The 25,712-nt window shown below is 50.7% G+C and overlaps 1 protein-coding gene across 4 annotated transcripts in view; it reads right to left on the minus strand.

The window, feature by feature from the left end:
• MEGF11 (multiple EGF like domains 11) overlaps positions 1–25,712 on the minus strand; it is a 171,167-nt gene that overhangs the window by 17,904 nt on the left and 127,551 nt on the right. For 2 of the 4 annotated variants that reach the window (XM_075575363.1, XM_075575359.1), the window contains exons 14-20: positions 23,766–23,912; positions 21,961–22,095; positions 19,424–19,552; positions 17,575–17,703; positions 13,472–13,600; positions 12,008–12,136; positions 908–1,141 (exon numbers count right to left, since the gene is read on the minus strand). In XM_075575363.1, coding sequence (XP_075431478.1) covers positions 908–1,141; positions 12,008–12,136; positions 13,472–13,600; positions 17,575–17,703; positions 19,424–19,552; positions 21,961–22,095; positions 23,766–23,912 — 1,032 coding nt within the window. The remainder of the gene's footprint in view (positions 1–907; positions 1,142–12,007; positions 12,137–13,471; positions 13,601–17,574; positions 17,704–19,423; positions 19,553–21,960; positions 22,096–23,765; positions 23,913–25,712) is intronic. The other 2 variants (XM_075575360.1, XM_075575361.1) reach the window with 2 other exon arrangements.

The following is a 25,712-nucleotide window of genomic DNA, read 5'->3' on the forward strand; positions in this document are numbered from 1 at the left end:
ATGGAATAAAAGACAGAGAGATATAATAACACGCAGAGATATAATAACACGCAGAGAGATATAATAACACGCAGAGAGATGGAATAACAGACAGAGAGATATAATAACGCGCAGAGAGATGGAATAACATGCAGAGATATAATAACACGCAGAGATATAATAACACACAGAGATATAATAACACGCAGAGATATAATAACACGCAGAGAGATATAATAACACGCAGAGATATAATAACACACAGAGATATAATAACACGCAGAGAGATATAATAACACGCAGAGAGATATAATAACACGCAGAGAGATATAATAACACGCAGAGAGATATAATAACAGGCAGAGATATAATAACACGCAGAGATATAATAACACGCAGAGAGATATAATAACACGCAGAGAGATATAATAACACGCAGAGAGATATAATAACACGCAGAGATATAATAACACGCAGAGAGATGGAATAACATGCAGAGATATAATAACACGCAGAGAGATGGAATAACATGCAGAGATATAATAACACGCAGAGAGATGGAATAACACGCAGAGATATAATAACACGCAGAGAGATATAATAACACGCAGAGAGATGGAATAACAGACAGAGAGATATAATAACACGCAGAGAGATGGAATAACAGACAGAGAGATATAATAACACGCAGAGAGATGGAATAACAGACAGAGAGATATAATAACATGCAGAGCGATGGAATAACAGACAGAGAATGTAAATCTATGTGAAACACTCAGACTAATATAAGAACATGTAAAGAGAACGTCTTTGGCAGGAAAGGGGGTTTAAAAAGTTTGTTTTTCTTTTTCCGTTTTTCCTATAATAAAAGTCTAACCCCCATGTGAGGAGAAAGCTATAAACCTGAGCCCCCCGCAGTGGCCCTTACCGGAGAGGGCGTAGTCGGTGCCCGTGACACGCATAGCCGGTGTGTATGACACGTTGGGCATGTCGTGTTCTTTGTCCTTCTGTCTCTGTCGGTACCACATGAAGAGCCCCAGCAGAGCCGTGATAATCAGCAGCAGGACAATGACTCCGATGATGGCCCCGGCGGAGTGTCTCTCGGATCCCTGAGCAGGACTAATCTTGGTGTAGGGGTTTAGCTCCTCCATCATCAGGGCGGCTGCGGAGACAGGGACAGGTGAGGGGCGGCTGGGGAAGCAGGGACAGGTGAGGGCGGCTGGGGAAGCAGGGACAGGTGAGGGGTGGCTGGGGATACAGGGACAGGTGAGGGGCGGCTGGGGATACAGGGACAGGTGAGGGGCGGCTGGGGATACAGGGACAGGGGAGGGGCAGCTGGGGAAGCAGGGACAGGTGAGGGGCGGCTGGGGAAGCAGGGACAGGTGAGGGGCAGCTGGGGATACAGGGACAGGTGAGGGGCAGCTGGGGAGGCAGGGACAGGTGAGGGGCGGCTGGGGATACAGGGACAGGTGAGGGGCGGCTGGGGAGGCAGGGACAGGTGAGGGGTGGCTGGGGATACAGGGACAGGTGAGGGGCGGCTGGGGAGGCAGGGACAGGTGAGGGGCGGCTGGGGATACAGGGACAGGTGAGGGGCAGCTGTGGATACAGGGATAGGTGAGGGGCGGCTGGGGATACAGGGACAGGTGAGGGGCGGCTGGGGAGACAGGGACAGGTGAGGGGCAGCTGGGGATACAGGGACAGGTGAGGGGTGGCTGGGGATACAGGGACAGGTGAGGGCGGCTGGGGAAGCAGGGACAGGTGAGGGGTGGTTGGGGAGACAGGGACAGGTGAGGGGTGGCTGGGGATACAGGGACAGGTGAGGGGCGGCCTTGGGATACAGGGACAGGTGAGGGGTGGCTGGGGATACAGGGACAGGTGAGGGGTGGCTGGGGATACAGGGACAGGTGAGGGGCGGCTGGGGAGACAGGGACAGGTGAGGGGCGGCTGGGGAGACAGGGACAGGTGAGGGGCGGCTGGGGAGATAGGGACAGGTGAGGGGCAGCTGGGGATACAGGGACAGGTGAGGGATGGCTGGGGATACAGGGACAGGTGAGGGGTGGCTGGGGAGACTGGGACAGGTAAGGGATGGCTGGGAAGATAAGGACAGGTGAGGGGCGGCTGGGGAGGCAGGGACAGGTGAGGGATGGCTGGGGAGGAAGGGACAGGTGAGGGTTGGCTGGGGAGGAAGGGACAGGTGAGGGATGGCTGGGGAGGAAGGGACAGGTGAGGGTTGGCTGGGGAGGAAGGGACAGGTGAGGGATGGCTGGGGAGGAAGGGACAGGTGAGGGATGGCTGGGGAGGAAGGGACAGGTTTTTGAGTCATTCCAATAGGAGATAGGGACATGTGAGGAGCGGCTGGGAAGACAGGGACAGGCGAGGGGCAGCTGGGGAGACAGGGGCAGTTGAGGGGTGGCTGGGGAGGCATGGACAGGTGAGGGATGGCTGGAGAGTCAAGGACAGGTGAGGGGCGGATGGGAGGCAGGGACAGGTGAGGGGAGGCAGGGACAGGTGAAGGGCGGCTGGGGAGGCAGGGACAGGTGAGGGGCGGTTAGGGAGGCAGGGACAGGTGAGGGGCGGCTGGGGAAACGGACAGGTGAGGGACAGCTGAGGAGACAAGGACAGGTGAGGGGTGGCTGGGGAGACAGGGACAGGTGAGGGACGGCTGAGGAGACAAGGACAGGTGAGGGGCGGCTGGGGAAACAGGGACAGGTGAGGGACAGCTGAGGAGACAAGGACAGGTGAGGGGTGGCTGGGGAGACAGGGACAGGTGAGGGACGGCTGAGGAGACAAGGACAGGTGAGGGGTGGCTGGGGAGACAGGGACAGGTGAGGGATGGCTGAGGACATGTGGGGAGACAGGGACAGGTGAGGGACACATGATACATTTCTTGTTGCTTGTGCAGTGCACACACAAGTCCCTGCACATATATACACGTATAAACAATTATAGACAGCACTCTAAATAATGAATACAAAATCATAAAGTACAGGGTGCAAACGGCCACCTTTGAATCTGAGAGAGAGAGAGGAGCCGGATAATCCCACGTAAAGGACGGGTTGAGTTTGGATACACTCTTGCATATACTGTGGACTTTTGACCAGCGCTTGATTCTGAGCTAATTCTTATTTGGCTACTTTGTGTCATGTAGGGGGGGGGTTAGGGTTAAGGGAAGTACCTTGTGGTTCTGTTGGACCCAAGGGAACGGGCCTGAGGAGAGGGTTGTTACCCTGAAACGTTGCCCCACTGACCCTCCCCCATTGTCTTTTTCTATGTTTATTTGTTTGCAGTTTTTCCTTTAGTGTTTTTTTCCCCACTCCCTTCCCTGTGTCTCTCCCCCACTCCCCTGTGTCACTCCTCCACTCCCCTTCCCTGTGTCTCTCCCCCACTCCCCTGTGTCTCTCCTCCACTCCCCTTCCCTGTGTCTCTCCTCCACTCCCCTTCCCTGTCTCTCCCCCACTCCCCTTCCCCGTGTCTCTCCCCCACTCCCCTTCCCCGTGTCTCTCCCCCACTCCCCTTCCCCGTGTCTCTCCCCCTCTCCCCTTCCCTGTGTCTCTCCCCCACTCCCCTTCATCGTGTCTCTCCCCCACTCCCCTTCCCCGTGTCTCTCCCCCACTCCCCTTCCCCGTGTCTCTCCCCCACTCCCCTTCCCCGTGTCTCTCCCCCACTCCCCTGTGTCTCTCCCCCACTCCCCTTCCCTGTGTCTCTCCCCCACTCCGCTTCCCCGTGTCTCTCCCCCACTCCCCTTCCCCGTGTCTCTCCCCCACTCCCCTTCCCTGTGTCTCTCCCCCACTCCCCTTCCCCGTGTCTCTCCCCCACTCCCCTTCCCCGTGTCTCTCCCCCACTCCCCTTCCCCGTGTCTCTCCCCCACTCCCCTGTGTCTCTCCCCCACTCCCCTTCCCTGTGTCTCTCCCCCACTCCGCTTCCCCGTGTCTCTCCCCTACTCCGTGTCTCTCCCCCACTCCCCTTCCCTGTGTCTCTCCCCCACTCCCCTTCCCTGTGTCTCTCCCCCACTCCCCTTCCCCGTGTCTCTCCCCCACTCCCCTTCCCTGTGTCTCTCCCCCACTCCCCTTCCCCGTGTCTCTCCCCCACTCCCCTTCCCCGTGTCTCTCCCCCACTCCCCTTCCCTGTGTCTCTCCCCCACTCCCCTTCCCTGTGTCTCTCCCCCCTACTCTTGTGCTTTTTTAAGATCCATATATTCTGCATTAATAGTCGTGTAGCATTTCCATATTAGTGTGATACCTATTGTTCTATTATTACCGCTATTACATTTTTGGCTTATTCCGTGACGCTTTCGTTTTCTCTGTTAACCAGTGTGTGCTGGAGCCCTTGTTTTGGTTTATATACACACGTATGTATATTTGTATTTATATAGTGCGCTTTACAAAAGGGACAATGCAGTACAGTGAATTATAAGCCCCCCCAAAGGTGACACCGGCAGCAGTGACATGTTCTGTGGTGCAGCGTCACACGCTCCGCAGGCGCGATAGAGAGGTGCAACTTAACCTCCTCAGTGCTGGGGGAGCCAGCAGCCTGAAGCAATATAAGAGCATGCAAAGCTCTGCACTGCAAAGGGTTAATGCCCATTCCCCGGCTCAGGGTACAGGAGGGTGGGCACCACATACACAAAGACCCCACTCCCCAGTGATGCGCATTAACCCCATCACTGCCACAGGTTACCGTGTTAGGGTTTGCAGGCAGCTTCTCCAAAAATACTGTGTACAATGGTGGAAGGTGCGACGCGCTCGTGGCACACACACCTCTCACCACTCCGTGCTGTTTCCTCCTCTCCTTGGCCCAACCCCCAGGCTCCTGACACCTCCTCCTGATTATCTGCATCACCCAACAGCAGCCATTCATGATGGAGGAAGCTGCCCAGCCGCTTAGCTCTCACCTTGCTCAGGGAAATTCTGCGGCCCCCCAAGCTGGTCAGGTCACTATGCCCAGAGAGTTAATACCGGTATACACATACACCCCAAGAGAGGTAATACCGGTATACACTTACACGCCCAGAGAGGTAATACCGGTATACACTTACACGCCCAGAGAGGTAATACCGGTATACACATACACGCCCAGAGAGGTAATACCGGTATACACTTACACGCCCAGAGAGGTAATACCGGTATACACATACACGCCCAGAGAGGTAATACCGGTATATACATACACGTCCAGAGAGGTAATACCGGTATACACATACCCGCCCAGAGAGGTAATACCGGTATACACATACACGCCCAGAGAGTTAATACCGGTATACACTTACACGCCCAGAGAGGTAATACCGGTATACACTTACACGCCCAGAGAGGTAATACCGGTATACACGTACACGCCCAGAGAGGTAATACCGGTATACACATACACGCCCAGAGAGTTAATACCGGTATACACATACACCCCAAGAGAGGTAATACCGGTATACACATACACGCCCACAGAGGTAATACCGGTATACACATACACGCCCACAGAGGTAATACCGGTATACACATACACACCCAGAGGGGTAATACCGGTATACACATACACCCCAAGAGAGTTAATACCGGTATACACATACACGCCCAGAGAGGTAATACCGGTATACACACACACGTCCAGAGAGTTAATACCGGTATACACATACACGCCCAGAGATGTAATACCGGTATACACATACACGCCCAGAGAGGTAATACCGGTATACACGTACACGCCCAGAGAGGTAATACCGGTATACACATACACCCCCAGACAGGTAATACCGGTATACACATACACGCCCAGAGAGTTAATACCGGTATACACATACACGCCCAGAGAGGTAATACCGGTATACACATACACGCCCAGAGAGGTAATACCGGTATACACATACACGCCCAGAGAGGTAATACCGGTATACACATACACGTCCAGAGAGTTAATACCGGTATACACATACACCCCAAGAGAGGTAATACCGGTATACACATACACGCCCAGAGTTAATACCGGTATACACATACACCCCAAGAGAGGTAATACCGGTATACACATACACGTCCAGAGAGGTAATACCGGTATACACATACACGCCCAGAGAGGTAATACCGGTATACACATACACGCCCAGAGAGTTAATACCGGTATACACATACACGCCCAGAGAGGTAATACCGGTATACACATACACACCCAGAGAGGTAATACCGGTATACACATACACACCCAGAGAGGTAATACCGGTATACACATACACGCTCAGAGAGGTAATACCGGTATACACATACACGCTCAGAGAGGTAATACCGGTATACACATACACGCCCAGAGAGGTAATACCGGTATACACATACACGCCCAGAGAGGTATACCGGTATACACGTACACGCCCAGAGAGGTAATACCGGTATACACATACACGCCCAGAGAGTTAATACCGGTATACACTTACACGCCCAGAGAGGTAATACCGGTATACACATACACGCTCAGAGAGGTAATACCGGTATACACATACACGCCCAGAGAGGTAATACCGGTATACACATACACGCCCAGAGAGGTAATACCGGTATACACGTACACGCCCAGAGAGGTAATACCGGTATACACATACACGCCCAGAGAGGTAATACCGGTATACACATACACGCCCAGAGAGGTAATACCGGTATACACTTACACGCCCAGAGAGGTAATACCGGTATACACGTACACGCCCAGAGAGGTAATACCGGTATACACATACACGCCCAGAGAGTTAATACCGGTATACACTTACACGCCCAGAGAGGTAATACCGGTATACACTTACACGCCCAGAGAGGTAATACCGGTATACACGTACACGCCCAGAGAGGTAATACCGGTATACACATACACGCCCAGAGAGTTAATACCGGTATACACATACACCCCAAGAGAGGTAATACCGGTATACACATACACGCCCACAGAGGTAATACCGGTATACACATACACGCCCACAGAGGTAATACCGGTATACACATACACACCCAGAGGGGTAATACCGGTATACACATACACCCCAAGAGAGTTAATACCGGTATACACATACACGCCCAGAGAGGTAATACCGGTATACACACACACGTCCAGAGAGTTAATACCGGTATACACATACACGCCCAGAGATGTAATACCGGTATACACATACACGCCCAGAGAGGTAATACCGGTATACACGTACACGCCCAGAGAGGTAATACCGGTATACACATACACCCCCAGACAGGTAATACCGGTATACACATACACGCCCAGAGAGTTAATACCGGTATACACATACACGCCCAGAGAGGTAATACCGGTATACACATACACGCCCAGAGAGGTAATACCGGTATACACATACACGCCCAGAGAGGTAATACCGGTATACACATACACGTCCAGAGAGTTAATACCGGTATACACATACACCCCAAGAGAGGTAATACCGGTATACACATACACGCCCAGAGTTAATACCGGTATACACATACACCCCAAGAGAGGTAATACCGGTATACACATACACGTCCAGAGAGGTAATACCGGTATACACATACACGCCCAGAGAGGTAATACCGGTATACACATACACGCCCAGAGAGTTAATACCGGTATACACATACACGCCCAGAGAGGTAATACCGGTATACACATACACACCCAGAGAGGTAATACCGGTATACACATACACACCCAGAGAGGTAATACCGGTATACACATACACGCCCAGAGAGGTAATACCGGTATACACATACACGCCCAGAGAGTTAATACCGGTATACACATACACCCCAAGAGAGGTAATACCGGTATACACATACACGCCCAGAGTTAATACCGGTATACACATACACCCCAAGAGAGGTAATACCGGTATACACATACACGTCCAGAGAGGTAATACCGGTATACACATACACGTCCAGAGAGGTAATACCGGTATACACATACACGCCCAGAGAGGTAATACCGGTATACACATACACGCCCAGAGAGGTAATACCAGTATACACATACACGTCCAGAGAGGTAATACCGGTATACACATACACACCCAGAGAGGTAATACAGGAGGGTGGGCACCACATACACAAAGACCCCACTCCCCAGTGATGCGCATTAACCCCATCACTGCCACAGGTTACCGTGTTAGGGTTTGCAGGCAGCTTCTCCAAAAATACTGTGTACAATGGTGGAAGGTGCGACGCGCTCGTGGCACACACACCTCTCACCGCTCCGTGCTGTTTCCTCCTCTCCTTGGCCCAACCCCCAGGCTCCTGACACCTCCTCCTGATTATCTGCATCACCCAACAGCAGCCATTCATGATGGAGGAAGCTGCCCAGCCCCCTAGCTCTCACCTTGCTCGGGGAAATTCTGCGGCCCCCCAAGCTGGTCAGGTCACTATGCCCAGAGAGTTAATACCGGTATACACATACACCCCAAGAGAGGTAATACCGGTATACACATACACACCCAGAGAGGTAATACCGGTATACACATACACACCCAGAGAGGTAATACCGGTATACACATACACCCCAAGAGAGGTAATACCGGTATACACATACACGTCCAGAGAGGTAATACCAGTATACACATACACGCCCAGAGAGGTAATACCGGTATACACATACACGCCCAGAGAGGTAATACCGGTATACACATACACGTCCAGAGAGTTAATACCGGTATACACATACACCCCAAGAGAGGTAATACCGGTATACACATACACGCCCAGAGTTAATACCGGTATACACATACACCCCAAGAGAGGTAATACCGGTATACACATACACGTCCAGAGAAGTAATACCGGTATACACATACACGCCCAGAGAGGTAATACCGGTATACACATACACGCCCAGAGAGGTAATACCGGTATACACATACACGCCCAGAGAGGTAATACCGGTATACACATACACACCCAGAGAGGTAATACCGGTATACACATACACGCCCAGAGAGGTAATACCGGTATACACATACACGCCCAGAGAGTTAATACCGGTATACACATACACCCCAAGAGAGGTAATACCGGTATACACATACACGCCCAGAGTTAATACCGGTATACACATACACCCCAAGAGAGGTAATACCGGTATACACATACACGTCCAGAGAGGTAATACCGGTATACACATACACGCCCAGAGAGGTAATACCGGTATACACATACACGCCCAGAGAGGTAATACCGGTATACACATACACACCCAGAGAGGTAATACCGGTATACACATACACGCCCAGAGAGGTAATACCGGTATACACATACACACCCAGAGAGGTAATACCGGTATACACATACACACCCAGAGAGGTAATACCGGTATACACATACACGCCCAGAGAGGTAATACCGGTATACACATACACGCCCAGAGAGTTAATACCGGTATACACATACACCCCAAGAGAGGTAATACCGGTATACACATACACGCCCAGAGTTAATACCGGTATACACATACACCCCAAGAGAGGTAATACCGGTATACACATACACGTCCAGAGAGGTAATACCGGTATACACATACACGTCCAGAGAGGTAATACCGGTATACACATACACCCCAAGAGAGGTAATACCGGTATACACATACACGCCCAGAGAGGTAATACCGGTATACACATACACGTCCAGAGAGGTAATACCGGTATACACATACACCCCAAGAGAGGTAATACCGGTATACACATACACGCCCAGAGAGGTAATACCGGTATACACATACACGTCCAGAGAGGTAATACCGGTATACACATACACGCCTAGAGAGGTAATACCGGTATGCACATACACGCCCAGAGAGGTAATACCGGTATACACATACACGCCCAGAGAGGTAATACCGGTATACACATACACACCCAGAGAGGTAATACAGGTATACACATACACGCCCAGAGAGGTAATACCGGTATATACATACACGCCCAGAGAGGTAATACCGGTATACACATACATGCCCGGATAGGTAATACCGGTATACACATACACGCCCAGAGAGGTAATACTGGTATACACACACACGCCCAGAGAGGTAATACCGGTATACACATACATGCCCGGATAGGTAATACCGGTATACACATACACGCCCAGAGAGGTAATACAGGTATACACATACACACCCAGAGAGGTAATACCGGTATACACATACATGCCCGGATAGGTAATACCGGTATACACATACACGCCCAGAGAGGTAATACAGGTATACACATACACACCCAGAGAGGTAATACCGGTATACACATACACGCCCAGAGAGGTAATACTGGTATACACATACACGCCCAGAGAGATAATACCGGTATACACATACATGCCCAGAGAGGTAATACCGGTATACACAAACACGCCCAGAGAGGTAATACCAGTATACACATACACGCCCAGAGAGGTAATACCGGTATACACATACACGCCCAGAGAGGTAATACCGGTATACACATACACGCCCAGAGAGGTAATACCGGTATACACATACACGCCCAGAGAGGTAATACCTGTACACACATACACGCCCAGAGAGGTAATACCGGTATACACATACACACCCAGAGAGGTAATACCGCTATACACATACACGCCCAGAGAGGTAATACCGGTATACACATACATGCCCAGAGAGGTAATACCGGTATACACATACACGCCCAGAGAGGTAATACCGGTATACACATACATGCCCAGAGAGGTAATACCGGTATACACATACACGCCCAGAGAGGTAATACCGGTATGCACATACACGCCCAGAGAGGTAATACCGGTATACACATACACGCCCAGAGAGGTAATACCGGTATACACATACACGCCCAGAGAGGTAATACCGGTATACACATACACGCCCAGAGAGGTAATACCGGTATACACATACACGCCCAGAGAGGTAATACCGGTATACACATACACGTCCAGAGAGGTAATACCGCTATACACATACACGCCCAGAGAGGTAATACCGGTATACACATACACGCCCAGAGAGGTAATACCGGTATACACATACACGCCCAGAGAGGTAATACCGGTATACACATACACGCCCAGAGAGGTAATACCGGTATACACATACACGCCCAGAGAGGTAATACCGGTATACACATACACGCCCAGAGAGGTAATACCGGTATGCACATACACGCCCAGAGAGGTAATACCGGTATGCACATACACGCCCAGAGAGGTAATACCGGTATACACATACACGCCCAGAGAGGTAATACCGGTATACACATACACGCCCAGAGAGGTAATACCGGTATACACATACACGCCCAGAGAGGTAATACCGGTATACACATACACGCCCAGAGAGGTAATACCGGTATACACATACACGCCCAGAGAGGTAATACCGGTATACACATACACGCCCAGAGAGGTAATACCGGTATACACATACACGCCCAGAGAGGTAATACCGGTATACACATACACGCCCAGAGAGGTAATACCGGTATACACATACACGTCCAGAGAGGTAATACCGCTATACACATACACGCCCAGAGAGGTAATACCGGTATACACATACACGCCCAGAGAGGTAATACCGGTATACACATACACGCCCAGAGAGGTAATACCGGTATACACATACACGCCCAGAGAGGTAATACCGGTATACACATACACGCCCAGAGAGGTAATACCGGTATACACATACACGCCCCGAGAGGTAATACCGGTATACACATACACGTTCAGAGAGGTAATACCGGTATACACATACACGCCCAGAGAGGTAATACCGGTATACACATACACGCCCAGAGAGGTAATACCGGTATACACACACATGTCCAGTATTATCTTGAATTTTTTACTGGACAGAGCATCCAAATACAGGACAGTTCAGTTCAATACTGGACACCTGGCCGCCCTACCGGCTGTTATCCTGCCGTGACGGGGGACACTGATGTAGGACTGCATGTCCTCTCCAAGTGGCCTTCAGACCCCCCCTGCTAGCCCGTGGCTGCCCTCGCTGTTAACCCCTCCCGTGCTGGCGCGCTCACCCTGGTCACATCGGATCCCTTTGAAGCCGGCGCTGCAGTAACAGGTCCCAGTCACGTGGTCGCAGGTGGCGTTGTTCAGACACTCGCACAGCTGTCTGCAGCCGTAGCCAAACGTGCCGGGCGGACACTCTGCGGAGAGAGGCGGGGACGGGCCCGGCAACAACGTTACCGCTTCTAAACTGGATCACGGAGCGATGGTCACACACGGGGACACGCTGAGCACATGTAACGTGGCGTGCGGCTGTTCTTATACCTGTTTACCTCTCTACTGTCCCATCACAGCAGGGGTGAGCCACTCCAGTCCTCAAGGGCCACCAACAGGTCAGGTTTTCAGGATATACCTGCTTCAGCACAGGTGGCTGTCAGTCCAAGCTTCAGCACAGGTGGCTCAATCAGTGGCTCAGTCTTCGACTGAGCCACTGATTGAGCCACCTGTGCTGAAGCAGGGATATCCTGAAAACCTGACCTGTTGGTGGCCCTTGAGAGCTGGAGTGGCCCCACCCCTATATTATATGAATGGTGTACTTGATTCTTAAAGCCAAATCCACACCGTCGTCCAGTTAACAGTTTGTGTTTTAATACGATGCCGGCGGCCGCTCCAGGAGGTTTGTGCCAACCCGTGGTGAGGCAATAAAAGGCTGGTGGGACGGGCACCGGGCTCTGAGTATATAATGGTCTCAGTTTGGGTTCATTGTTACAAATAAAACTTTCAGGGCTGCGAGTGGCTCAGGGTGGTACCGCCAGCTGCAGCCGCGCCGAGCGAGATACACACACCATGGCGCGGCTGGTAATGCCAACCCTGGAAAGAGGGGGCAGGAGGGGACTGGTAATGCCCCCTGGAAGGAGAGGGCAGGAGGTGGCTGGTAATGCCCCCAGGAAGGAGAGGGCAGGAGGTGGCTGGTAATGCCCCCAGGAAGGAGAGGGCAGGAGGTGGCTGGTATTGCCCCCTGGAAGGAGAGGGCAGGAGGTGGCTGGTAATGCCCCCTGGAAGGAGAGGGCAGGAGGTGGCTGGTAATGCCCCCAGGAAGGAGAGGGCAGGAGGTGGCTGGTATTGCCCCCTGGAAGAAGTGGGCAGGAGGTGGCTGGTAATGCCCCCAGGAAGGAGAGGGCAGGAGGTGGCTGGTAGTGCCCCCAGGAAGGAGAGGGCAGGAGGTGGCTGGTAATGCCCCCAGGAAGGAGAGGGCAGGAGGTGGCTGGTAGTGCCCCCAGGAAGGAGAGGGCAGGAGGTGGCTGGTATTGCCCCCTGGAAGGAGAGGGCAGGAGGTGGCTGGTAATGCCCCCAGGAAGGAGAGGGCAGGAGGTGGCTGGTATTGCCCCCAGGAAGGAGAGGGCAGGAGGTGGCTGGTAATGCCCCCTGGGAGGAGGGGACAGGAGGTGGCTGGTAATGCCCCCTGGGAGGAGGGGACAGGAGGTGGCTGGTAGTGCCCCCTGGGAGGAGGGGACAGGAGGGGGCTGCTCACTCACTCTGCTCGCAGTGCTTGCCAGTGAATCCCGTCCTGCACGTGCACTGCCCGGTGATATGGTCACAGTCCGCTCCGTTGTGGCAGTGGCAGACGTTGGCACAGTCCGTCCCATAGAAGGCTGACGGGCACCCTGAAAAAACAGAAGTGAATCAACAGACCCCAGCAACGGGCCGAGTGCGACAGTACAAAGCGGGAATGAGTAACACTACATTATAATAATACCCGCACTTCTATAATATGACATTACACTGACCCCCAAACTGAATCTCACACAGGAACCGAGGTACCAGATCCAAGACCTTTTATTCTGTATTTCCTACCACTTGTCTCTGTTCCAAAAATACTGCCCTTAAAGACTTGGGTTGTATTTGTCTTTAGCACTTCAGCTGGGAGTCGGCTCATTGCATTTACTACCCTTTCAATAGAACAGTATTTCCTGAAATTCCCTCCCGTATTCCCTCAAAAACTCCAGTTTCCAAGTGTCGCCCCCAATGGGATTCCCTCACCTCTGGAATCTGTGTCCCCCTTATACCTGGCATACCTGTCTGTATCACCCCTCCCCCTCCCTCTCCCTCTCCACCTGTACACTGAATTAAACAGAAGTAGCAGAGTTAATGTATCTTTCTGAGGCTGTACATCAGGACTCTTCACATGGCTTAGATGGGTCACAGACGAATTGCAATGGGATTTTACAAACATTGAAAAAAGATCAACAGTTTTACACTTTAACATTTGCAAACAGTTGTAACGTCTGTACCCTACAATACCCTATATATTATTTATATTGCCTTAGCTGGCAAGTGGGGGTACGTGTGGAAAAGTGCACTAATCTACTTCAACAACCGCAATGGAGTCAGCAAAAGCAGGCAAGGGCTTTACAGATAAACCCTGCCTTAAATTACCCTTTCCCCTCGATCCTGGGAGAGTTTATTTATTTCATTTATAAGAATGTGTTACCAGGAAGTAATACAGAGTTACCGCTCGTTCTCACGTGTGTCCTGGGCACAGAGTTATAACAACACACGGTTACATTAAAAGAACAGAGGTGATACATTCAATTCACAGGCATTTCATGGACAGAGAGAGTTGGAGAATTGGGTGCAGGGGATAAAGAGCTGGTGAGTTTCAGATTGAAATAGAGCAGCTTTAACATCAGCGAACGGCTCACGCCCTGCGGCTGTCCTGCGGCTGTCCTGCGGCTGTCCTTCAGCTGTCCGCCTTTGGGGCGACGCAGGTTTACACTGAAGGGGTTCAGGTTGAATGCAGCTTTGGATTCAAAGAGAGTTGGGGCGTCCAGTCTTGGGACATGGAATTTAAGGGATTTATACAGAGAGTCCCCTAAAGTGTGGCACTGACGTGGACAGAGCACGCACGTTACAGCCACAGCACGTGGTTACACGTTACAGCCACTGCACGTGGTTACACGTTACAGCCACTGCACGTGGTTACACGTTACAGCCACAGCACGTGGTTACACGTTACAGCCACTGCACGTGGTTACACGTTACAGCCACTGCACGTGGCTACACGTTACAGCCACTGCACGTGGTTACACGTTACAGCCACAGCACGTGGTTACACGTTACAGCCACAGCACGTGGTTACACGTTACAGCCACTGCACGTGGTTACACGTTACAGCCACTGCACGTGGTTACACGTTACAGCCACAGCACGTGGTTACACGTTACAGCCACAGCACGTGGTTACACGTTACAGCCACTGCACGTGGTTACACGTTACAGCCACTGCACGTGGTTACACGTTACAGCCACAGCATGTGGTTACACGTTACAGCCACTGCACGTGGTTACACGTTACAGCCACAGCACGTGGTTACACGTTACAGCCACAGCACGTGGTTACACGTTACAGCCACAGCACGTGGTTACACGTTACAGCCACTGCACGTGGTTACACGTTACAGCCACTGCACGTGGTTACACGTTACAGCCACTGCACGTGGTTACACGTTACAGCCACTGCACGTGGTCACACGTTACAGCCACAGCACGTGGTTACACGTTACAGCCACAGCACGTGGTTACACGTTACAGCCACTGCACGTGGTTACACGTTACAGCCACTGCACGTGGTTACACGTTACAGCCACTGCACGTGGTTACACGTTACAGCCACTGCACGTGGTTACACGTTACAGCCACAGCACGTGGTTACACGTTACAGCCACAGCACGTGGTTACACGTTACAGCCACTGCACGGGGTTACACGTTACAGCCACTGCACGTGGTTACACGTTACAGCCACTGCACGTGGTTACACGTTACAGCCACTGCACGTGGTTACACGTTACAGCCACAGCACGTGGTTACACGTTACAGCCACCGCACGTGGTTACACGTTACAGCCACCGCACGTGGTTACACGTTACAGCCACCGCACGTGGTTACACGTTACAGTCACCGCACGTGGTCACACGTTACAGCCACAGCACGTGGTCACACGTTACAGCCACAGCACGTGGTCACACGTTACAGCCACAGCACGTGGTCACACGTTACAGCCACAGCACGTGGTTACACGTTACAGCCACTGCACGTGGGTTACACGTTACAGCCACTGCACGTGGGTTACACGTTACAGCCACTGCACGTGGTTACAAGTTACAGCCACTGCACGTGGTTACACGTTACAGCCACTGCACGTGGTTACACGTTACAGCCACTGCACGTGGTTACACGTTACAGCCACTGCACGTGGTTACACGTTACAGCCACTGCACGTGGTTACACGTTACAGCCACTGCACGTGGTTACACGTTACAGCCACTGCACGTGGTTACACGTTACAGCCACAGCACGTGGTTACACGTTACAGCCACTGCACGTGGTTACACGTTACAGCCACTGCACGTGGATACTCGTTACAGCCACTGCAGCTCCGTGACACTGCAGTGTGTTTGCGTTTGCACATGGAGTGAAACATGGGCTAACACACCAGAAGAGGGCGCTATATCCCACCAAGAGGTTCCAGTCCAACAGACACAGACTGAATCTACGAGCCGTCGGCTCCACCCCTCCTGCACTATATATAATATGCACTATATATAATATGCACTATATATAATATGCACTATATATAATATGCACTATATATAATATATCATGTATAATGTCTGGCAACTGTTTCTCTAAACTTTCTCCTTAAACAGAAGCTGAAGTTTAGATTTGGAAATAAAAAGCAGTTGCACTGTGCTTGAAAGCAAGGGAATCCTTGTAATAAAAGGACAAATATCTTTATAGTTACATAGGTTGAAAAAAAGACTTACGTCCATCAAGTTCAACCTGTGCTAAATTTAGACGACCGATACTTTATCCTATATCTATACTTACTTATTGATCCAGAGGAAGGCAAACACACAGCCCCAGTGTCATATCATCCAATGATATCTCATAAGGGGAAAAATAAATTCCTTCCTGACTCCAAGAATTGGCAATCAGATTACTCCCTGGATCAACATCCTTCCCATGTATACTTATTTGGTATATCCCTGTATACATTTCCTTTCCAAAAAGATGTCCAACCTTTTTTTGAACAAATCTATTGTATTTGCCATCACAGTCTCCATAGGTAATCACACACTGTAACTGCCCTTACTGTAAAGAAACCTTTCCTTTGTTGCTGGTGAAATCTCCTTTCCTCCAACCTTAAGGGATGGCCCGAGTCCTTGGTACTGCCCGTGGGATGAATAGTTCTTTTGAAAGCTCCTGTACTGCCCCCGAATATATTTGTGTACGGCCCATTTTTGTTGTTTTAAGAACAGACATCTCCTCATATCTTCCAACTTCAAGGACCATTTCACCCTGGACGGGTTCCCTAGAGCAGGGGTGGGCAATTCCAGTCCTCAAGGGCCACCCACAGGTCAGGTTAAGGATATCCCTGCTTCAGCACAGGTAGTGCAGTCTTTGACTGAGCCAGTCTTTGTGCTGAAGCAGGGATATCCTAAAAACCTGACCGGTAGGTGGCCCTTGAGGACTGGAGTTGGCCGCGCCTGCCCTTGAGAAAGAGCTTTCAACTCTAGAGAAAATGATAACTGGAAAAACAGGACTGGGGGAGCTGCCCCGCGTATGCGCGCTCACTTACTCTGCGTGCAGAACAGCCCAGTCCAGCCTGCAGTGCACTTACACTCGCCATCGTACGCGCTGCACTCTGCTTCGTTGTGGCAGCTACAGGTGTGGACACAGTCAGGACCCCAGAGCCCCGGCGGACACACTGCAAAAAACCCCAAAACAAGAGGGTGTTAACCGCAGGTGGGAAGCAACACTGTTAACCCTCTAACTGCCAGGGGGATACGCAGCTTACTGGAATCTTTAAGGGGTTCCCAAATCCAGTCCTCAAGACCCTCTTACAGGTCAGGTTTTTGGGGATATTCCTGCTACACCGCAGGCGGCTTAATCGACTGAGCCATGGATTGAGCCGTCTGTGCTGAAGCAGGGATATCCTGAAAACCTGACCTGTCATTATCCCGTGTTACAAAGTGGACGTCAGTGCTCTATTCCTCCATCACTGTATATTCCTCCATCACTGTATACACCTCCGTCACTGTATACCCCTCCATCACTGTATATCCCTCCATCACTGTATACCCCTCCATCACTGTATACCCCTCCATCACTGTATACCCCTCCATCACTGTATACCCCTCCATCACTGTATATCCCTCCATCACTGTATACACCTCCATCACTGTATACACCTCCATCACTGTATATTCCTCCGTCACTGTATATCCCTCCGTCACTGTATATCCCTCCGTCACTGTATACACCTCCGTCACTGTATACACCTCCGTCACTGTATATCCCTCCATCACTGTATATCCCTCCATCACTGTATATCCCTCCATCACTGTATATCCCTCCATCACTGTATACCCCTCCATCACTGTATACCCCTCCATCACTGTATATCCTTCCGTCACTGTATATCCCTCCATCACTGTATATCCCTCCATCACTGTATACCCCTCCATCACTGTATATCCCTCCGTCACTGTATATCCCTCCATCACTGTATATCCCTCCATCACTGTATACCCCTCCATCACTGTATATCCCTCCGTCACTGTATATCCCTCCGTCACTGTATACCCCTCCGTCACTGTATATCCCTCCGTCACTGTATATCCCTCCGTCACTGTATATCCCTCCATCACTGTATATCCCTCCATCACTGTATATCCCTCCATCACTGTACAGTATATCCCTCCATCACTGTATATCCCTCCATCACTGTATATCCCTCCATCACTGTATATTCCTCCATCACTGTATATCCCTCCATCACTGTATATCCCTCCGTCACTGTATACCCCTCCGTCACTGTATATCCCTCCGTCACTGTATATCCCTCCATCACTGTATATTCCTCCATCACTGTATATCCCTCCATCACTGTATATCCCTCCGTCACTGTATATCCCTCCGTCACTGTATACCCCTCCGTCACTGTATATCCCTCCGTCACTGTATACCCCTTCGTCACTGTATATCCCTCCGTCACTGTATACCCCTCCGTCACTGTATATCCCTCCGTCACTGTATATCCCTCCATCACTGTATATCCCTCCATCACTGTATATCCCCCCATCACTGTATATCCCTCCATCACTGTATACCCCTCCATCACTGTATACCCCTCCATCACTGTATATCCCTCCATCACTGTATACCCCTCCATCACTGTATACCCCTCCATCACTGTATACCACTCCGTCACTGTATATCCCTCCATCACTGTATACCCCTCCATCACTGTATATCCCTCCATCACTGTATACCCCTCCGTCACTGTATACTCCTCCGTCACTGTATACCCCCCCCATCACTGTATATCCCTCCATCACTGTATATCCCTCTGTAGTTGCTATAAATACACACAACATATTGGGGGTAATATTAAAGATGGCGCCGTATGGCTGAGTGCCACTCACCATCAGAGCAGTCACTGCCAATCCAGCCCGGGTAGCACTGGCAGGACCCGTCGATGGGGTTGCATGTTGAGTTGTTGCTGCAGGAACAGATCTCTGCGCAGCTCCTCCCGAATCTCCCGCTGGGGCACACTGCACAGACACAAAGCACTCACCCATGTATCCGCTGTGAGTGCTGAGCCGGGCCTGACAGCCAACATCCTCCCAGAATGTCTCCAGCACACCTCTACCCCATTCTGCAACCCAGAGACGCTTACTACAGCCAAGCACACCTCTACCCCATTCTGCAACCCAGAGACGCTTACTACAGCCACGCACACCTCTACCCCATTCTGCAACCCAGAGACGCTTACTACAGCCACGCACACCTCTACCCCATTCTGCAACCCAGAGACGCTTACTACAGCCACGCACACCTCTACCCCATTCTGCAACCCAGAGACCCTTACTACAGCCACGCACACCTCTACCCCATTCTGCAACCCAGAGACCCTTACTACAGCCACGCACACCTCTACCCCATTCTGCAACCCAGAGACGCTTACCATAGCCACGCACATCTCTACCCCATTCTGCAACCCAGAGACGCTTACTACAGCCACGCACACCTCTACCCCATTCTGCAACTCAGCGACGCTTACTACAGCCACGCACATCTCTACCCCATTCTGCAACCCAGAGACGCTTACTACAGCCACACACACCTCTACCTCATTCTGCAACCCAGAGACGCTTACTACAGCCACACACATCTCTACCTCATTCTGTAACCCAGAGACGCTTACTACAGCCACGCACATCTCTACCTCATTCTGCAACCCAGAGACGCTTACTACAGCCACGCACACCTCTACCCCATTCTGCAACCCAGAGACGCTTACTACAGCCACGCACATCTCTACCCCATTCTGCAACCCAGAGACGCTTACTACAGCCACGCACACCTCTACCCCATTCTGCAACCCAGAGACGCTTACTACAGCCACGCATACCTCTACCCCGTTCTGCAACCCAGAGACGCTTACTACAGCCACGCACACCTCTACCCCGTTCTGCAACCCAGAGACGCTTACTACAGCCACGCACACCTCTACCCCATTCTGCAACCCAGAGACGCTTACTACAGCCACGCACACCTCTACCCCATTCTGCAACCCAGAGACGCTTACTACAGCCACGCACACCTCTACCCCGTTCTGCATCCCAGAGACGCTTACTACAGCCACGCACATCTCTACCCCATTCTGCAACCCAGCGACGCTTACTACAGCCACCCACATCTCTACCTCATTTTGCAACCCAGAGACGCTTACTACAGCCATGCACATCTCTACCCCATTCTGCAACCCTGAGACGCTTACTACAGCCACAGTGTAGCCATCGTTAAAGTACTTGTCTTATTACATTTTATTTTAATAAGCATCACTAAAAATGTCAAGCAGTCACAACTGGTATTCTTGTCAGAGCGGCACACGGACAAGCCGTGCTGCAATCTGATACAGAAACCTCCAAATTACAAGCATAGCTCGCCGAAGATTAGGGGTAGAAAGGCAGGGCTCACAGCAGATCAGCATAAAAAAGGGATATATATATATATATATATATATATATATATATATATATATTCAAGTAAGAAAACCTCTCTGAGATATTGCAGTCATAATGTATTTAACTACAAAATAGAGAAAAGTAACATTATCCTCTCACTGCCAGAGGGGCCTTCAATATAATATGCATTTTTTAAACTTGGGGTACGTGTGTGTGTGTGTGCTGAACCCCTCTAATATAAGCGGCATGTTGATTGTTACAGGGAGGGTGCGGGGGGCTGCCAGAGCACCGAGACACGAGTCTGGTTGATGTTTTTTCTGCATTATTCCTGGCCGGGTTTCTGGGGGGAGAGTTTTATTATCACAGAATCCAACAGAAAAAACATCAGTAAAATGCCACTGTGATAAAACCTTATCTGTGCCCAAACCTCCCAATCACAGAGACACTGTAATCCGCTCAGCGTCTGACAGCGGCAGGGACATCAGCGCCCCGCGTGCAGCCTTCCCAATCCTCAAATTAAACAGAGGCTGACACCTATCTCCCCCTGTCCCACCGCTCCAATGAATCTGATAACAACCCCCCCTTCCCTCTAAAAGCTTCTTCTCGTTTGATTTTGTCTTCCAAGGAAACACAGATCTCGGTAATGAGCCCGCGCCTGGGATCAGTGATAAAGCTGCGTTTCCCTATCGTCTGCATCGTTCCGAGTCTCCCATCTGCATTCAGACATGGCCAGCGCAGACAGAACTGTGTTCATTTAGATGCTCCTTCTAGCACTGTGCCTATCCCAAGCATACCTGCCTTTATTAAACAGCTGTCGGGAGGGGGTTCCATGCATGCACTACTCTTTCAGTGAAGGTGAAATGCTTCCCCTCCGCCCCCTACTTTACGGGTTCACATATGACCTCGTCCTTCCAGGTCAGAGGTTAAAGGGCCCTCCTGTTAATGGCAGGCTTATCATGTCCCGGGGGTAAGGGGTCCTTATATGAGGTTACCTTGGTTACAGAGCGGCCCAAAAAATCCTGGCAGGCAGTCACAGTGACCGGTGACATGGTGACACGGCCCGTTGCTGTGCACACACATGGGACACGCCTGGCTGCAGCGGTGCCCGAAGAATCCAGGAGAGCAAACTGCAGGGGGACACACAGAAGGGATACTGCAATGAGGGGCAGGCAGACATGTGCAGCCACCTCTGGTGCGCCATACACAGCAACATGTGACATGGGCTGATACACACGGCACCGCGTTATTACATCATAAACATACAGGCCGAGTGGCGTGAAGCGCATTACTCTGCGTGTTATTACTCTGCGTGTTATTACTCTGCGTGTTATTATTCTGCGTGTTATTACTCTGCGTGTTATTACTCTGCGTGTTATTACTCTGCGTGTTATTACTCTGCGTGTTATTACTCTGCGTGTTATTACTCTGCGTGTTATTAATCTGCGTGTTATTATTCTGCGTGTTATTACTCTGCGTGTTATTACTCTGCGTGTTATTACTCTGCGTGTTATTGCTCTTCGTGTTATTAATCTGCGTGTTATTACTCTGCGTGTTATTACTCTGCGTGTTATTACTCTGCGTGTTATTACTCTGCGTGTTATTACTCTGCGTGTTATTGCTCTTCGTGTTATTGCTCTTCGTGTTATTAATCTGCGTGTTATTAATCTGCGTGTTATTATTCTGCGTGTTATTACTCTGCGTGTTATTGCATTACTCTGCGTGTTATTACTCTGCGTGTTATTAGTTTGCATGTTATTGTATTACTTTGCTTGTTATAAGAACCCGGCGTGTTATTGTATTACTTTGCGTGTTATTACTCTGCGTGTTATTGTATTACTTTGCGTGTTATTACTCTGCGTGTTATTGTATTACTTTGCGTGTTATTACTCTGCGTGTTATTTTATTACTTTGCGTGTTATTGTATTAAATGTGTGTTATTATAACGCTGCATGTTATTGTATTACTTTGTGTGCTATTAGGACTATCTGCGTGTTATTGTATTACCCTGCGTGTTATTGTAGTACTCTGCATGTTATTATTACTCTGCATGTTATTATTACTTTGCATGTTATTGTATTACTCTGCATGTTATTATTACTCTGCGTGTTATTATTACTCTGCATGTTATTATCACTTTGCGCATTATTATGCTGCTCACAAGTCCTTGCAGAAATAATGTTTATCCAAACATCCTGGATTTACCTGCAGGAGGATTTAGCAGATCTATCAACTTCCAATTTCCCAAACCAGTGAGATTTGGGTTTCTGTCCCCAATGAGATGAAAATGAGGTTGTGTGTAATGCGTGTGACACGCTGCTAAACGTGTGTGTAATGTATGTGACACGCTGCTAAACGTGTGTATAATGTATGTGACACGCTGCTAAATGTGTGTAATACGTGTGACGCTGCTGAAAATGTGTGTAATGCGTGTGACACGCTGCTGAACATGTGTGTAATGCGTGTGACACGCTGCAGAACGTGTGTGTAATTCGTGTGACACGCTGCTGAACATGTGTAATGCATGTGACACGCTGCTGAATGTGTGTGTAATGCGTGTGACACGCTGCTGAACGTGTGTGATGCGTGTGACACACTGCTGAACGTGTGTGTAATGCGTGTGACACGCTGCTGAACGTGTGTGTAATGCGTGTCACACGCTGCTGAACGTGTGTGTAATGCGTGTGACACGCTGCTGAACGTGTGTGTAATGCGTGTGACACGCTGCTGAACGTGTGTGTAATGCGTGTGACACGCTGCTGAACGTGTGAGAGCGGAGAGATTGGGGGGGGCTCCTTACTTCTCTGGCACAGGGCTCCCCTGTACCCCGGGGCGCACTCGCAGGTCCCGTCCTCTGGTCGGCAGGACCCCCCATTCTCGCAGTGACAGGACATGGAGCAGTTGGGTCCCCAGCGTCCCGGCACACACACGTTATCACAATGAATACCTGCAAAGAGACAGACAACATCTGCTCATCCCCGGGGCTCGGAGCGGGGGCATCACTGGGGCCCGGAGACCTGACCTGGAAAAGGGGCATCACCGGGATCTGGAGCGGGGGAATCACCGGGGCCCAGACCTGACCCATAGCGGAGGCATCACCGGGGCCCGTGGCGGGGGCATCACCGGGGCCCGTGGCGGGGGCATCACCGGGGCCCGTGGCGGGGGCATCACCGGGGCCCGGAGACCTGACTGATTGGCTGCTGTTGGGTAATGCAGCCAATCAGGAGGTGTCAGGAGCCTGGGGGTGGGGCCAACGTAGAGGAGGAAACAGCATGGAGCGGAGAGAGGGGTGTGTGTCTCGAGCGAGTCACACCTTTCCCGATTGTGTCCAGTATTTTTGGAGGAGCCGTCCGGCCCCCCTAGTGATGGGTTCTAAGGCAGTGAGTAATTTCCGAACTGCTTGGCACAGGGGATCCTTAATATGTTAGAAACCCCGGGATCTCCCAGGGTCCCGGGTGTCACAGCAGGTAGAAACACAAACTATCAGCTGGTAGGTCCCCTATAGGCTTAAGCTTGCTGCATGGTCACAGCTTTGAGCACAGTCAGGGTTAAGATGCATAGCCAGAAAACCCACCCACAGACAGTCGTTTCCACCTCAATGGGTCTCATCAGTGTGGGGTTGGTTAACTGGCTATGCAATGAAGCAATGTTTCCATTTGCATGTCATGTCCCAGAATCCCTTGCTGCAGTGGAAGTGCTGTATGCTGGGTGATAATGGGGAAAGGCGGGGTTGCAGACCTGTCTAAGACATGCAGATGAGCATACAGTAATATTTCCATTTGCTATATGCTTTGCTGTGGAGGGTTTTTGTCACTTTTTTTTACTCACCATAACTTTACTAAGTATGGTAAACCCCATCCTCATTGCTTCATTGCATAGCCAGTTAACAAACCCCACACTGATGAGACCCATTAAGGTTGAAACGGCTGTCTGTGGGTGGGTTTACTGGCTATGCATCTTAACCCCGGCTGTGCTCAAAGCTGTGAACATGCAGCAAGCTTAAGCCTATAGGGAACCATGTTAAAAATTGTTTTGAAGCAAAAGGTGACACTGTGTGCTCATTTGCATGTCATGTCCCAGAATCCCTTGCTGCAGTGGAAGTACTGTGTGCTGGGTGATAATGGTGAAAGGCGGGGTTGCAGACCTGCCTAAGACATGCAGATGAGCATACAGTAATATTTCCATTTGCTATATGCTTTGCTGTGGAGGGTTTTTGTCGTTTTTTTACCCACCATAACTTAATTAAGTATATATATATATTATTTGTATAGCGCCCACATACTCCACGGCGAAGGACAATGGGGGTACAGAGGTATGTATATTACATAAACAGAATGACAAACCAAACGAGGACAAACAGATACACAAGGTAATGATCCTAAGAGCTTACACTCTAGGGGAAAAAAGGGGCAAACTTGAAACAAAAGGAAAAGTAGCTGCTCATTGTGGGACGGAGCATGCATCAGGATGGAGTGTGGTCCAGCCACAGCCAGCTGGTCCCATTAGGGTTTGGGGGTGTGGAGGTTAGGGGGTGTTAGATAACATGGAGATTGGCCCAGACGCTCAGCTGGTCCCATTAGGGTTTGGGGGTGTGGAGGTTAGGGGGTGTTAGATAACATGGAGATTGGCCCAGACGCTCAGCTGGTCCCATTAGGGTTTGGGGGTGTGGAGGTTAGGGGGTGTTGGATAACATGGAGATTGGCCCAGACGCTCAGCTGGTCCCATTAAGGTTTGGGGGTGTGGAGGT

Source organism: Ascaphus truei, chromosome 18 (genome assembly GCF_040206685.1).
Source record: "Ascaphus truei isolate aAscTru1 chromosome 18, aAscTru1.hap1, whole genome shotgun sequence".
NCBI classification, from domain to species: Eukaryota; Metazoa; Chordata; class Amphibia; order Anura; family Ascaphidae; genus Ascaphus; species Ascaphus truei.